General features: G+C 42.5%; 1 protein-coding gene across 1 annotated transcript in view; it reads right to left on the reverse strand.

Moving 5' to 3' along the window:
- The window catches only part of LOC122812934, a 774,249-nt gene that overhangs the window by 328,123 nt on the left and 429,701 nt on the right, over nt 1-16,425 (reverse strand). Inside the window, exon 4 of the mRNA XM_044084997.1 lies at nt 9,589-9,756. Coding sequence (XP_043940932.1) covers nt 9,589-9,756 — 168 coding nt within the window. The remainder of the gene's footprint in view (nt 1-9,588; nt 9,757-16,425) is intronic.

Below are 16,425 nucleotides of genomic sequence, written 5' to 3' on the forward strand. Positions count from 1 at the left end.
ATTTGAATGAGCTATGTAATGTTTGACTGGCAATGACTGGACAGATTAAGTAATGTATAATGTTTGATCAGAGCTTTGGCCGGCTAACATCTACCTGAAATCAGCTGGATGTATAAGTGAATTTAAGTACACTTTTATCTGCTCTTTTGCATATAGTACTGTATTTAATTTATTTATTTGTGTTTTTCACTGAATATTAACTCAATTGAAGTTGTGGCTGCCTCTCTACAGTTAGTTCCCCACTCACCCTCCCTGTTCTTGTTTTGGTGTTAATGTTGGTGGCTTTGAAATTACCTGCCCCCCTCTTGTAGATTTGTATTTGGATACTCCTTCTGGGCCCATCTCATTTGCTCACTCAATTGAGTACAGTGAGATCGTATTCTGATTTCAGGCACTCCTACTGTGTACAAAGAGCATTTGGGAAGGACAACCCCTGTAGCCTCTTAATCCTGCTCTGTTCCCTCCCAAAAAAAAAAAAAAAAAAAAATATATATATATATATATATATATTATTTTAGCTACTCTTACTGTAACTGTCTTAGCTGCTCTTCTGCGTGCTGTTATCTGTTCAGTCATTCTTACTCTGCACTTATTACTGCTTGCTAGTAGCCTTCTAATTTACTGCCTTCTGCACTTGTTTTTTAGTCATTTGTTAATTTAATTGCATTTATTTGAACTGCATTTGTTTTAGTGTTGCTACACACTCAGGTGTGCTGGCCTGCACTACAATTTGAATTGTATTTACTGCTGTTTTAGCTGCTTTTCTGTAACAAAAAAAAATTCTAAGCTTGTTTCCTGCCTTTCCTGTAACTAGTCAAGTCCAGATACAGACTTGCTGTATCCAGGACTGTTGGTAAGCTTCTGAGCCCCCCCAAGCCTTTCTGTGTTGGGAGGGGAAACCTTCTAGCTTATCAGTGGGAGTGGTAAGCACTAGGTAGCCTATCTACCATGGGAAGAGTGGGTTTTGGCCCTGAAATTGTAGGTCATTGGCTGTTTGGGAAGCCTTTCAATCTTCTGATTTAAAAGCCCGTGTTTGCACTTGCTTCCTGTCTTTCCCATTACTAGTCTAGTCCAGGTAAAGATTTGCTGTATCCAGGACTCTTTGTAAGCTTCTGAGCCCCCTCAAGCCTTTCCGTGTTGGAAAGAAGCCTTCTAGCTTATCATTGGGAGTGGTAAGGATCAGGTAGCCTATCTACCACAAGAGGAGTGGTCCCTGGCCCAGAAATTGTAGCTATTGGCTGTTTGGTTGTTTTTTTTCCATCTCTTTCAACTTTCTTGTTTGAAAGCAACACTTGTGCCTGTTTCCCGCCTTTCCTACAACAAGCCTAGTCCGGTTACAGAGTTGCTGTATCCAGGATTGTTAGTAAGCTTCTGAGCCCCCCAAGCCTTTCTGTGTTGGAGGGAAGCCTTCTAGCTCATCAGTGGGAGTGGTAAGCACTAGGTAGCTGATCCTCCAGACGGAGGACATTGTGACCTATGTGGATGTGTTTACACAATCTCTGTACAAGTATATAAACAACTAAATAGAAACAGCAGTACCAAAACATACAAACTTAGAAAAAAACTCCAAAACAAGCCCCTTGGTGGATCCCCAGTATTAATAGGTTGTACAACAAAAAAATAAAACACTCTCCAACAATAAGAAGGACCATGCCTAAAAGGCAAAAAACTCCCCTCATCAGTTTCAACAAGCAACTCAGGAGACTAATCAAGTTCACCAAAGCCAACTTTGAGGTGAAAACAGCCTCACAGGCTAAGGATAACCATAAGGCATTTTTCAGTTAGGCACTGGACCAGGGGATAGAGCAAATTTGCTGGCCGATAAATTTTAATAATCCAATAATCCAAGCTGGGTCCCCTCCCAGGAAATGCAGTCTACCATTTCACCCTCAACTATCACTAAAGAACAGGTCCTCATTGCACTCTCCAGAGCTAAAAAAAGTACAGTTTTGTACCTACCATAAATGTAGATGTTCGAAGATCCACATTGCTGCAGTCCTTACACTTGGGCAGTCCGCTGTCCTCGGTCGGCCCGAATATCAAAGTATAAGGCTGACGTCGGTCAAGGCGCTGAAGACTGACATCAGGACGTCAGGGTACAAATGCGCATGACCGACGTCATATCCTCAGTCTTTTCTTGCCCCAGATGTCAGAAGACCCTAAAGAGAAAGGTCAAAACCAAAAGACAGCAAAAAACAACCAACCACCCTTGCACCAACCATATGTACAATATATACAATATCCACAATATTTACAACCCAACCCACACAACCACCTCTAACTACAGAGGGGAAGGAGGGAGGGTAAATTGGACTGCAGCAATGTGGATCTTCGAACATCTTCATTTATGGTAGGTACAAAACTGTACTATGTTCTTCATCTCACATTGCTGCAGTCCTTACACTTGGGTAGAATCCCAAAGCAGAGGTAAGGGAGGATGGCAAAACTATAAAGCAGTAGGAGCTGCCAAAATGCCCTGTAAAATTGCAGTGGCAAAACCAGCCCTAGATTTAGAGTAAAGTGGAAGGTGATAATGCTTAGAGAAAGTATGCACTGAACTCCAAGTAGCTGCCTCCAAAATATCTTTAGTTGCCACCCGCCTTAACAAAGCTGTAGAAGTGGCAGTAGCCCTAGTGGAATGAGGCCTAATCCCAGCTGGAATCTCCTTACCATGATGGGAATAACAGAAAGCAATACAAAACCCAATCCACTTAGAAATAGTTTGTTTTGACACAGGCTTGCCCTGAGAACCCAAAGCAAATGAAACAAATAACTGCTGAGACTGCCTGAACCCTTTAGTTCTGCTCAAATAATATTGCAACTGCCTGTGTACATCCAAAGTGTGCAAAATCTTTTCCCCTTTATTTTGAGGGTTTGCATAAAAAGTAGGCAAATGAATAGTTTGGTTTAAAGCCACACTAGAAACCACTTTAGGCATAAAGGAAGGATTAGTACGCAAAGATACCCTATCCTTATGGAAAATTAAGAAAGGCTCAACCGCCATAAGGGCCTGTAATTCAGAAACCCTTCTTGCAGAGGTAATGGCCAACAAAAAAGCAGTCTTCCATGATAAATATTTCAACTCGGCAGTAGCTGCAGGCTCAAAAGGTTGTAGAGTGAGTTTCTCCAACACAAAATTGAGATCCCAAGCAGGAGTAGGAGCTCTACGTGGGGGTCTTATATTCTTTACCCCTCTGAGAAATTGCTTAAACAAAGGATGAGAAAACAATGGTGGGTCACAGTCATAGTGAGCAGAAATTGCTGCAGCATGAACCTTAATAGAAGAGAAGGACAAACCTTTGTCCAGTAACTCAGTAAGATATTGAAGAGCCACACTTAAATTAGGCTCAGAAACATCAAATTCCTTTGCTGTACTCCAAAATAAAAATCTCTTCCATTTATCTGCGTACACTTTCCTTGTACTAGGCCTTCTGGCCTCCAAAATAACATTCAAAACTTGCTGTGGAAGCTGAGACCCTCCAGGGTTCAAAACAGAATATGCCAGGCTGTTAGGTGAAGAGAGTGAAGTTTGACATTGAGTAAATGACTGTTCTCCTGAGACAGCAGGTGTGGAATCGAAGGTAAAGGCCATGGAGGCTCCCGTACCAGACTTCTCAGTAATGGGTACCAGTGCTGTCGAGGCCAATCTGGAGCTATTAAAATCATCTTTGGCTTGTCCTGTCTGACCTTCAGGAGTACCTTTGGGAGGAGAGGCAGAGGTGGAAAGGCATACACATGAAGCTTGCTCCAATTGAATGAAAGAGCATCCACTTTCCAAGCTGTGGGATGAAACCTTTTTGTGCAAAACTTTGGCAGCTGGTAGTTTAGTGGAGAAGCGAACAGATCTATGTCTGGAGTTCCCCATAACACTGTCAATTTCTGAAATACATGAGGATCCAATTTCCACTCGTGGGGATCCATAATTTGTCTGCTCAACACATCTGCTAAGGAGTTCTGTGCCCCGGCAGAAACCTTGCCTGAAGATTTAGCTGTAAACTGAGAGCAGTCTCCCACAAAATCATTGCTTGTCTGCATAGAGGATAAGAATGTGTTCCCCTTGCTTGTTGATGTACCACATGACAGTTGTGTTGTCTGTTAGAACCAACACCTGCCCTGGAAGAAGTAAATCCTTGAAAGCTATTAATGCAAATTGGACTGCTAACATCTCCTTCAAGTTGATATGTAGATGCTGAAGTCTGGCAGGCCACGTGTCTTGTACCCACTTTCCATTTAGATGAGCTCCCCAAGCTTTGTCTGAGGCATCTGTCGTAAGAATCTGACTCGCCTCTGGCCGGGTCACAGAGAGTCCCTTGTTTAGGTGACATTCCTGAGCCCACCACAAAAATTCCTTTTGAATGCAAGGTATTATCTGAATGACAGTGTCCATATCTTGGCAGTGCTGTGTCCATACATTTTGAGATACCATTGCAGCTTCCTCATATGCAGTTTGGCATTGGGAAGCACCAGAATACAAGATGCCATGAACCCCAAGGCTTGAAGGACTGTCCTTGCAGTCAGCCTGGACTGATGAGACAAGTGATGGAAGTAAAGAGAAAGATTCTTTTGTTTGTCCGGGGTCAAAAAGGCCATCTGGGATGCTGTATTCAGTCTCACACCCAGAAAGCACATGTCCTGAGAGGGTACTAGACTGGACTTTATTTCGTTCACAGAATACCCCAGGCATCTTAGCACTGCTATCACATATTGTAAATGATGAAGAAGTTCGTCCTTTCCTTGGGCCAGAATCAGGCAATCGTCCAAATAAGGATAAATCTGTATTCCTCTTAGCCTGAAGAAAGCTATCACTGGAGCCAGAACCTTCGTGAACACTCTGGGCGCAGTAGATAAGCCAAAGGGAAATGCAGAGAACTGATAATGAGAAGTCCCAGCCGAAAACGCAGATACTTCCTGCAACTTAGCCTGATAGGAACATGAAGGTAAGCCTCCTTGAGATCCAGAGTCACCATCCAGTGATCTTTGCCCAGCAGAGGTAAAAGCTGTTGTAATGTCAACATTTTGAACTTGGGAATGTCCAGATAAGTGTTGAGGATAGATAAATCCAAAATTGGTCTCCACGTGTTCCCCTTCTTTGGTACTAGGAACAGGCGAGAATAAAATCCTAGGCCCACTTCTGGCAGAGGGACCGGTTGTATGGCCCCTATTTGAAGCAACAGAGAAATTTGTTTGTGAGCCTCTAGTCTTTGCTGAGGAGGAACGTCCGCATGCCTTTGAAAGGAGGCAAGGTATGGAAATAAAACCTGTAACCTTGGTGTATGATATCCAATACCCATTTGTCTTGGGTAATCAAACTCCAATTTTCCTTGAAGAGAGCCAACCTTCCTCCCAAAGGTGCTGCCAGGCAAGAAGGATCTGGCAGCTGAAAAGGTAGGTCATTGGGCCTGTTTACGAAAGGACTGGCCCCTGCCCTCACCCGAAGATTGTGCAGGTGAACTCCCTGTTCTAGGTCTGAAGGAGCTCTGAGCTCTGCCCCTACCACGCCTAGATCTACCCCTAGACTGTGAATCATAAGAAGGGTACGTCCACCCCTTAGCAGGCCAATTCCTACTAAACTTCGGAGGCTGAACTTGCAAAAAATCTTTAACAGCCTGCATAGACTTAGCCTTGTCTTCCATTTTCTTCAAGACTGACTCCACAGGAGAACCAAACAATACATCAGACTGTAAAGGAGCATCCAAAATCCTTGTCTTAACATGGTCAGATAAATTCTGATCCCTCAGCCAGGCGTGCCTGCGAAGAACTGACCCAGTGGCAGCCACCCTAGACGAGGCCTGTACAGCATCAAAACCACATTGTAAAGAATGCTTACCCACCTGTTCAGAGACATGTACCAAATCTTGTAACTCTTTACACTCAATGCCTTCCGCCAGAGCATCTACCTTAGACTTCAATTGTGTAAGAAGATAATTTTGATATTTCAACATGTGAAACTGGCAATTCAAAGCCCTTATAGCTAAGGTGGAAGAAGTATAGACTTTCTTTCCCCATCTATCCAAAGCCCTGGCCTCTTTATCTGGAGGAACCGGATTTTTTACAACAGAGGCCTTGACACCCTTAGGTCCCTGACTAACAGTTTCTGGGTCCGCCCTAGGACTCTTATAAAGGTATTTATGAGCCTCAGGCACCCTGTAATACCTATCCGGTTTAACAGGAGCAGGAGGCAAAGAATCAGGATTAAGTGAAGCCTCTGCAAAAACATCTTTCACAACATCCAGAACAGGTGGTATAGCCAAAGGCCTATGCTGGGGTAAAAGCAAAAACTCCCTAAGCCTTTTCCTGGAGTCAGAGAAGTCCTGACCTTCCCACTTAAAATGTTCCCTCATGGAATGAAGTGTCTCTGAAAAAGAAAAATCCTCTGGAGGAGAAGCAGAAGGAGTCGAATCATCTGCATCAGAATCAGAATAAGGAGAATACTCCTGCAAGTCTTCAGCCGAAGACTCTGAAACATCCGAAGCCTGCTCAAAACTCCCCAACTCTGGTTCCACCCTAGGCCTCTTATCAGGAGGGGGCAAAGAACCTCTAATCAAAGTAATTAAATCTTCTGCCATTTTAAGCATGTGCTTCTTGGGCACAGATCCTGAAGAACTAGGAGTGACACCAACAGAAGCTAAACCTGGCCTGCCTCTGGGAGAAGCCTTGGAAACAGAAGGAGAGGGCCTAACCACCCTAGGAAGGGAGGGGAGTACAGTAACTTGAGAAGCCCCTTCAGCCTGACCTGCCTCCTGAGAGGCCACATCCTGCAATATCAAAGTCTCCCCCTGAGACTCCAGAGAAGCCTCCGGTGGAACCACCGGTTCCACTGACGCCTCTAAAGAACTGGCGTCCGGTACGGACGACTCTTCTTGCCTGGGCTTAGCTGCTTTGTCTGTGCGCTTCTTCGAAGAAGCGGGCGTCGGAGCATCCGACGGCATATTGTAATTGCACCGCTTCCCGAAGACCAACCTGGCACAATCTAACCTTCGCTTAATAGTGCGCTTATTGAACCTAGCACAAAAGCGACACCCAACAACGTCGTGCTCAGGCCCCAAACAAGGAATACACAAAGTATGATGGTCCCTATGCGGTATCTGCTTCCCACAAGAAATACAGTTATTCACTTTTTCTGACATCCGGTAAACCACTGAGGCAAGAAAAAACTAAAATATTCCCCAACGGGGTACTTAGCCAACTTTGACTCGGTCTGAAACTCCGAATTCGAAAAATTTCAGAACGCCGAACGGCACTTGCAACGCTGCTTCTGCATCGGACCATGCGGCAAAAAAGACTGAGGATATGACGTCGGTCATGCGCATTTGTACCCTGACGTCCTGATGTCAGTCTTCAGCGCCTTGACCGACGTCAGCCTTATACTTTGATATTCGGGCCGACCGAGGACAGCGGACTACACCCAAGTGTAAGGACTGCAGCAATGTGAGATGAAGAACATCACTGCAGCAATGGTTCCTGATAATATCCCAGGATGCCTCCTAAATAGCTTGAAACATGAACTGAGAGGCTTACTGGAATCTCTATTCAACCACAGCCACCAGAAAGGTTTCATCCATAGCAAATGGAAGACTACAACAGTCATTCCTCTACACAAAGGCAAACCAGCAACAGACCTAAGGAACTCCAGTCCCATAAGTTTGACTAGTCTTATATACAAGGCCATGGAAAGAATCATCATGATTCTAATAAACAGAGTCATAGAAAATCTTCAAACACTGGACCAATCCCAGTTCAGTTTCATCAAGGGCATGTCATACCTATTAAACTTGGTAGACTTCTTCAAGAAGGTCACTAGAGCCATGGACGAGGGCAAAATGGTACATACTACCTACCATGACCAGATAAAAGCACTTGACTCAATATTTCCCTCTGGTATTATAGACAAACTCATTCATTTAGGCAATAAATCCCTGTCACCTGATGACAGCCAAATGCCTCACAGACAGGAGACATGCAGTGAGGGGAGGGGAATTCACCTCTACCAAGAGGTCATTTACTAGTGGTGCCCCAAAGGGCTTAGTACTGGGACTTTTCCTATTTGCAATATACTTGTCTGAAGTCAAGTCAAATGCAGAAGGCCTTTGACTGACCAAATTTGCTGATGACTGCAAGCTGCATGCGATCATTGAATCCCCCAGAGATGTACATAGGAGGGTCTGTCATAGGCAAATAACTGCTGGCAGAACCACGGCCTAAAAGACAATGCAAAAAATGCATAATTATAGTCTTTGCAAAGACAACCATCTCTGCAAATTACAACATTGATAATACTCCCCATAAGAGTAAATCCAGTGGTAAGAGACTTGTTAACTCAGATTAACAGTAACCTGAATTTTTATCACTGTATGCCCATGGTACTTAAAACATCCTTCTATGCAATGCAACTTACGTGCAAGGGCATGGAATCCAGTTCTAAGGAGATCATAGGTCCCACTATTTTCAGCCCTCATTAGACTTGTAATAGAGTACAATGCACCCTTCAGCATGTACCTGACCTGGCATTTGCAACAGCTGGATTGGCCACAGAGGTTCCTCACTAAAAGAATACAGGGTGTAAATAATATGTCCTATGCTGACCGCCTCAAAGCCCTATCCCTATGTCCTCAGTCTCCTACAGACTACTGATGGGTGATCTATGCCTAACCTACAAGGCATTCTCTGATCTAGCCCTGATGGATCCGCTACATATTCGCACAACAATCAGCACTAGAATTACCTGACCTAAGTATCTAAACCTCATCTGTGGTATAAACAAAACATGATGGAGGAACAGGTATGTGTCTCAGATTAGCACTTCTCTGGAATAGACTCCCTATTCATGTGAAATACAGCTCTTCCCTAAGCCTATTTGAATGCAGCTTAGACCAATGGATATAAAATGTTAAATTCACCCCTGGCTGGCACCTTGTGTCCATTATAGACAGGGGTTTGTAGATGTCCTAAGGCATGAATGGCTAGGCTTAAAAAGGCACTAGGGCCGTAAGGTCTAGCAGCCTCCTATGATCTTATAGGGGGGTTGTTTATCACCCTCCCCCATTCTGTGGCCCTTTCCTCACTGCATATGCTCAGTAACACCAGGGATCAGCATACAGTAGTGGTCAGAAAGGACACATCTCTTGCTTCTGTGAGCAACACAACTCCTCAACACAACCCTGCTCCCCATTAAAGCCAGCATTGTTATGGCTTCTCCAGTCTCCACTAGGGATTCATCCACAGGAATATGCTCCCTGGGCATGTGCTTTCCTTTCCCCAAGGAGAAGCAAGCCAGCTAAATTGTGTTACCACCATCACCCCCTCCTTTGCCAGCTCTAGCAACACCAGAACCAGTCTCAAATATGGGTAATCTGAGATGCAGTTAGGACTTTATCCCTCTATGCTAATGGACCTGGCACATTGCCCATTTCTGAGGATACCCACTTATTAGAGGAACATGTTACAGTTTAAGAGAGCAAACAGACCACTAAACAGTTGTTGCTGTCAAGATATCAGGTTGTGATTGAACAGTCTGAAGTCCGCACAAAGGTGTAGTTGCAAGACGTCATTTCTAGATTGCCAAGCACTTTACTAAAGAGATAAACTTACATCATAAGAAGGCACATTTAAACCAAAGCGTTCGGCAATCAGTTGGTGTATCTCCTGCTGACGATCCTTTTTCCGTACACTCTCGTAACTGGGCAGGCGGGGTAGGCCATACATCCATTCTGGTAACTGATAACATTCAGGATGTGCAATAATATAAGGATCTGCACTCTAAATAAACAATAAACAAATAAATATCATACTACCACAAATAAATGACACAGTGATAGAATCTAAAGTGCAGTACAAATAAGTTTCTTCAGTTGAAACAAGCAACTTCTCTCTCTTTTACATATATTTGCACATGTTCCTTTATTAATCGCAGGTATTGTTCAACAAATTATAGCAAATCTTCAAGTTTCACAAACCCTTCACCCTTTTATGATCTCCTTTTTTAGGGTGGCCATTATGCTTATATTAAGCTGTCACCGTTGTTAAGGCAGTGTATATTACAAAAAGGATCCTAGAAACAAACATCTTTGACGCACACTGCCTGTGTCATAACACTCAATCCAAGAGCCATTCATTCATAACAGATTACTCCCAGGAACAGCTGAGGAATACCCAGACAGGAAGCATGACTGCACACAACTGATCAGTTAACTGAAAAGCTATACAGTAGAGAAAGTTTCTTGTTTACAGGCCTAAAATGACAAATCCTCTGCAGAAACAAACTAGATTATGAATAACCAGACTTCTGCCCTCCACAGGATGTCTAAAGGTCTATGAACCCTGATCACAGAGTAATGAAAAAAATAAAGACAGTGAAGTTAGCAAATCAAATGACTGAGGAATGGAAGCTTTGCACTCCACAGAGTAAATATGAAAGTTATGTGCTCACCATAACTATGCATCTGTGTTGTCCACTTTCATTCTTCCTCAATGAATGGGTCTCAGATCAGACTGAGACGCTCTCTCTAGATTCTACAATCTGACTCTCAAGCTCCTCCCTTTACCCATAATGCCCCTGACCACTGCATTATCTCAGATCGAGTTTGCTTCTACTACACCATCTTTGAAATAAACATTATAATAGTACTGCAGAAAAGGTGAAATAGTAACAGAACAGGGCTCAAACAGAACTCTAGTTCCTAACAAAAATCTTCATCAGGTCACTCCTAAAGACATGGATATGGGGAAAATTGGAGAAGTTGAAGAAAAATGAAAACGGACAATACAGATGCATAGTTATGGTGAGTACATAACTTTTATATCTGGTGTTGTCATTTTCATTCATTCCTTAATGAATGGGGACAGAGTCCCCAACTACAGTATCCTTGGGTGGAAGAAAGTTCCAGAGAACTGCAGAACTGAATACGGCCTTGTTTCTGTAGATGATATCAAATTTGTAATGAGCAATAAAAGTTTGAGCATTGGACCAAGTGGCAGTTGCACAAATATCAATAGACCCTCTGACCCAAAAAGTAGTTGATGCAGCCACTGACCTAGTTAAATACACTTTTGGTTGTCTTAGCAAGGTTAACCCTCTTGAAGAGTAAACCTGAGAAATACAATATGTTACCCATTTGGATATTGTAGTTTTTGAAACTTATTCTTGGCAAATGAAAGAAATGGTCAGTTTTCCCAATTTCTTTAGCCCTATGAATATAGATACTAAGTTGCCCATGTACATCTAAAAGGTGAAGCACATATTCTTCTTTCCTGTCAAATTTAGGAAAGCAAACCAGCAAGTTGATGACTTTGTTGATATTCATTTCTGAGTCAACTTTGGGAAAAAAGGTAGGATTAGTGCATAAGGTAACTGTCTTTATGGAAAATTAGATAAGGTAGATTTGGAGAGAGTGTCTGGAGTTCAGAGACTTGCCTTGCAAAAGTTATGGCCACAAGAAAGACCGTTTTCAAAGAAAGAAATTTGAGATCTGCTTTAGCCAAGGGTTCAAAGGGTGGTTGCACTAAACTTTGCAATATAACAGTAAGATCCCAAGGTGGAATGGGGGGGTCTAAGTAAAAAGGTGTTTTTTTAGAAATGTCTTACCTAACTTGGATGAAGCTAAAGGATAAGCATTATCTCCAATGTGGAAGTTGCAGATGGCTGCTATCTAAACTTTGATGGTGGAGAAACTAGCCCCACTATGAAAAATGGAGGCAAGAAAATCGAAAACAGCAGACAATGGAGCGATGAAAGCATCCAACTCTCTGCTGAGCCCAAAAAAACACCTTTTCCATTTACTTTTATAAATCTTTCTTGTAGAGAGCTTCTGAGAGGAAAACAGAATTTCATGAACTGGAGATGAAAGCCTGGAATGTCTAGCCATCATGAGAAGTGGAAAAAACATGCAGTCAACTGGAGGCCTGCAATGTCCAGATGAGTCATCCTTGAAGGATGTGAAAGAAGATCTAGATTGGGGTCCATTGTCAAAGGGGGACACAGTAGATGAGACCACGGGAAGGGGATCCACACACTTGCTGAGGCCAAAAGCAGCATTGTGGATTACTTTGCTCTTCAACCAAAATGCTTTCTGAAAGTATTTATGGATTAGAGGCAGGGTAGATAAGCATAAAGAAGACCAGAGGGCCAAACGTGGACTAGAGCATCTCTTGATGACTGTCCCTGAGGAGGGATTAGGGCAAAAAGCTGGTTGTACTTGTTGAGGGGAGAGGCAAATAAACTGCAGCAAGGCTGACCCCATTTGAGGCAGATCATATTTGCCATTGATTGATTGAGAGACCACTCATGAGGCATCAGGATAGTTCTGCTGGGCTTTTCTAGCTGTAACAATGGATTTCCCTGGTATATGCATCTCTACAATAAAGTGGTTACAGAAGATCACCCACTGCCAAACTCTCATTGCTTCTCGGAAAAGGGGCTAGGATCTGGTTGTCCCTTGCTTGTTTATGTACCAGACCACTGATATATTGTCTGTTTGGATAGCAATTGTCCTTAGAGGAAGGGAGTTATGAAAGGTTTGCAACAGTAGAAGAACAGCTTTCTTTTCCAAGACATCCACATGCAATTTTGTTCTTTTCTGCTTTGAACAGTCCATCCCAAGGAATCTCCCCACCTCAGTTGGGAGGTGTCTGTAGTCAATGCAGCATTTGGGGGAGGAAGGATAAAGGAACATCCTTGACATACATGCAGACTCTAGATAGCTTTATAGGATGTTGCAAAGGCTGTTGAAGAATGGACCACTGTACTGCCAGAATCCACTGAAGGATTTGCATGTGAAGATGAGCAATCCGCATCAAGGTAATTGCTGCAGCCATCTAACCTAGGGCTTTGAGAACCATTTTTGCTGGGGGAGAGGGATGAGAAAGAACCTGTCTGACTTGCAGTCTCAAGGAAAGAATTTTGTTTTGTAAGAGAGTAAGGCGACTGACTATATACAGATGAGCCCCTATACACGCCAAGATTTGAACTGGTTGAAGATGGGACTTTGAATGATTGTGATCCCGAGCGATTGAGATAATCAGGAGTAAGAAATTCCTGGCTTTTAGTAGGAGATGCATGGTTGGGTCTGGTGAGAAGCCAGTTGTCCAAATAAGGAAACACTCTGAATTCATGCAGTCTCAGATGAGCTGCTACCACTGCCATACATTTGGTGAACACCCTGGGGCCATGGTGAGACCAAAGGGCAGGGCTCTGAAGGGATAATGACTATCTCCCAACCTGAAGTGCAGGCATCTTCAAGAGCACCTGTTCATTTTGATGGAATAGTATGCATCCTGAAGATCTACAGAGCACATCCAGGCATCCTTCTGCAGCAGAGACAGAATGGACTGAACTGTGACCATCTGGAACTTGGAGTTCTTTACAAACTGGTTCAGATAACTGAGATCTAGGATTTGTCCCTTGTCCCCTCTTTTCTTTGGCATCAAAAAGAAACTCAAGTAAAATGGCACCTTGTGAATGGCTCTTTTGTGTAGCAGCTTTTGAATCTCCAATGCTGCTATCGGGGAAACATTTTCTTTTCATTGAGGGAAGTTACAAAAAGGGAATGAAATATCCTCTGGATACAATCCTTTGCACCCACATATCTTTTGTGATGACTGTTCTGGTTTTTGATGCAATTACAAGCACCATCCACCCCCCCCCCTACCCCCACTGCCTCCAGAGAAGAACAGTTTGGCAATCCTTCAGGAGTGCTGAAAAGGTCTGCCTGAGAAGAAATCTCAGAAGCCTTCAAAAACTATCCTCCTCCTTATATTTAGAAGATAACCCAAGATTTTCTACAACCCATAAATCTTAATCCAAATTTGAAACTAAATAATATGCTAAACCTAAATAAATAGTTTCAGATCAAAAATATTACATTATGGGAATTCTACCAGTTGAAAGACTACAAGACTGCAGATATGAGAGATAGTTTAGAGGTATCACAAAAATATGACAGTATACTTAGACAAATTAAGTTACTTATCAATGCAAAAATTAAAGATTAATGAGCAAGACATTTTTTTTGGCTCAATCCTAAAAGCTCTTACCATATAAAAACAAATTGGTATCCAATGTTTATAAATTAATATCAGCAATTACATTTCAATCCTCCCTACTACACTCAAACTGTGTGAGAATAGTAATATTACCACAGAACAAAAAATTCAAGCAATAGAAAATACTACTAAACTCACTCCCTTCAAAAATTTAATATTCACTCAACTTATGATAAACAACAATGCATACTTCACGCCTATCTCCCTTAATAAATTTAACTCAAAATGCTCTCCATATTGCCCAGTCTGTCCATCAGAAATGGCAGATTTACTGCATGTTTTTTGGAGTTGCATAAACTGTGGTGCTCACTAAAAGTCAAACTAGACAAAATGGGATATGAAAAGTCGACACTCTCATGGGAAACTGCAATCCTTCATATAATGCCCAAAAATTTTACAAACTTGTACAAACATGTTTTGATCACAATATGTGCATTAATTAAACTTTACATTGCCCAAAACTGGCTAAATAGATCTAATGTTACATGGAATAACTTTAAGAATATGGCTGTTAAATACATATATTCGCATAAATTAATCACTAAAAACCAAAATAAGCTCTCCTATTATCAGACGTATTGGGGTTTTCTTTGGAATACTTAAGGATTAAAAAAGAAGACTTCTGAACAAACGCTATCCAAATGAACCTTTCTGTTCGATTCACATTCAAATTACGAAACCATAAACCTGCAGCATCAAAATGAAGGCCTAAAATAAGGGGATACTCACCCCTTTCTTGCTCTTTTTTATTAATAAATGAAAGTGTTCGTGGTGATATCTAAATGTAAATAGCTGCAGACAATTGTATCAATATATCATTCTATCCATAAGTGTACATGTAAACCCTTATTTAAGAAAATACTATATCAATTAGTAGCTACTATAGATAAATGTGATATTGTCAAAAGAACATTGCATCCTGTGTACACTGTAAACTTCTTGTTTATGGTATGGACTGTTTATAAGTGTTGTATTTGTTTTTTTTTTTTTCCTTTTCTGTATGTGTTACTATTTTTATAATCCCATTTAAGAAAAAGAAAAACAGTATATTTGGAAAAAAAGGAATCTCAGAAGCCTTGGTTCTGTAGACCCCCTCTGCCTTGTTGGCGGCATCTACCATTTTGATTTCCCCTTCTGCCTCTGGGGGAGAAATCTCCACATGATTCTTGAAAAGGTCCTTGAGATTTTTGGAACCACATTTTCTTACCACTGCACTGATTTCTAGAAAAATGTCTGTATGGGGTAGACAAAAAAGATTCCCACAGCAGACAAGTTCTTTCCATCTTGCTTGCTCACTGCAGGAAAGTGTCTCTAACAGAGAGTCTAAACAGAGGAGATCCATCAAAGGGAGCACTGATAAATGACAATTTAAAGGGCTCTGCAAAGTTGTGCTATGCCTGAAACTGCGGCCCATGAGGAACCTTCAAGCTGCATGAGAAATTAACCTCATAGATACATTAGATATAGATTGTAGGGTGGCCAGTCATGAAGAATAAGTTCTCGTCCTCTGCTGACATGGACCCAGGAGTAGAGTTAGAGTGTTCCTTAACCAAGCCACACTGTAATCTACTGAAGTGTGCCAGATAGTTTAGCGACCATAAGGAGAAGGTCACTGAGGCATAAACTCACTTCCCATACCTGTCCAATGCCCTCGATTTTCTATTAGGGGGATGGACAGAGGAGGGGAGTTCCCTATCTGGAACTGCCCGGAAGCTCTTATGGGCTGGCTGTCCCTGTGGTAGAGGATGAAAAGACTCAAAGTATCCAAAGAGAGAACAGGAATAGGATCTGAAGAGGTAAGAGTTGAGACCCCTCTCTGGTGAGAGAATACCCTTCTCCACCAGCTTGAAGGCAGAGGGACCAGGAGAAGCCAACGCCAATCTGACCGGAGCTGAAACTCTTTGATCAGACAAACCAGGTCCCCCTAACCCTCCATTCTGATGGAGGATTCGGAGCCAAGCTGTCCAGTGCTGAGGCCCCAAGGGGAAGCAACAGCTCCAAAGGTTTCAGAGTTGCTTCAGCTCTGAGACAAGTCCTGCTCACGGGGGAATCAAATCTGAATGGATTAGGAAAGTTGTCGATGTCAATAATAATAGCATCTTCACATCTGACAGTTTGACTCTTTTAGATCTCAGATCTGAGGGTTCTGAAACAGAAGGTCAGATTGGAGAAGGAGTGATGACTGTATGTGAGGGACATTTAAGGCTGACTGATCTGATGGGTGAAGGAGTCGACAAGACCCCCATCTGGATCTGTGTTCTGAGAAATTTTCTCATGATCCTATCCACTTCTGCTTCAGAAAAACTTCAGGCGGACCTGATTGGAGAGGAAGTAGGAGAACATAGAGGGGACTTTCTTGGAGTCTCCTGTAGAGAACATCATCTCCGT

Source organism: Protopterus annectens, chromosome 10.part0 (genome assembly GCF_019279795.1).
Source record: "Protopterus annectens isolate FY-2018-M chromosome 10.part0, PAN1.0, whole genome shotgun sequence".
In the NCBI taxonomy this organism is placed as follows: Eukaryota; Metazoa; Chordata; order Ceratodontiformes; family Protopteridae; genus Protopterus; species Protopterus annectens.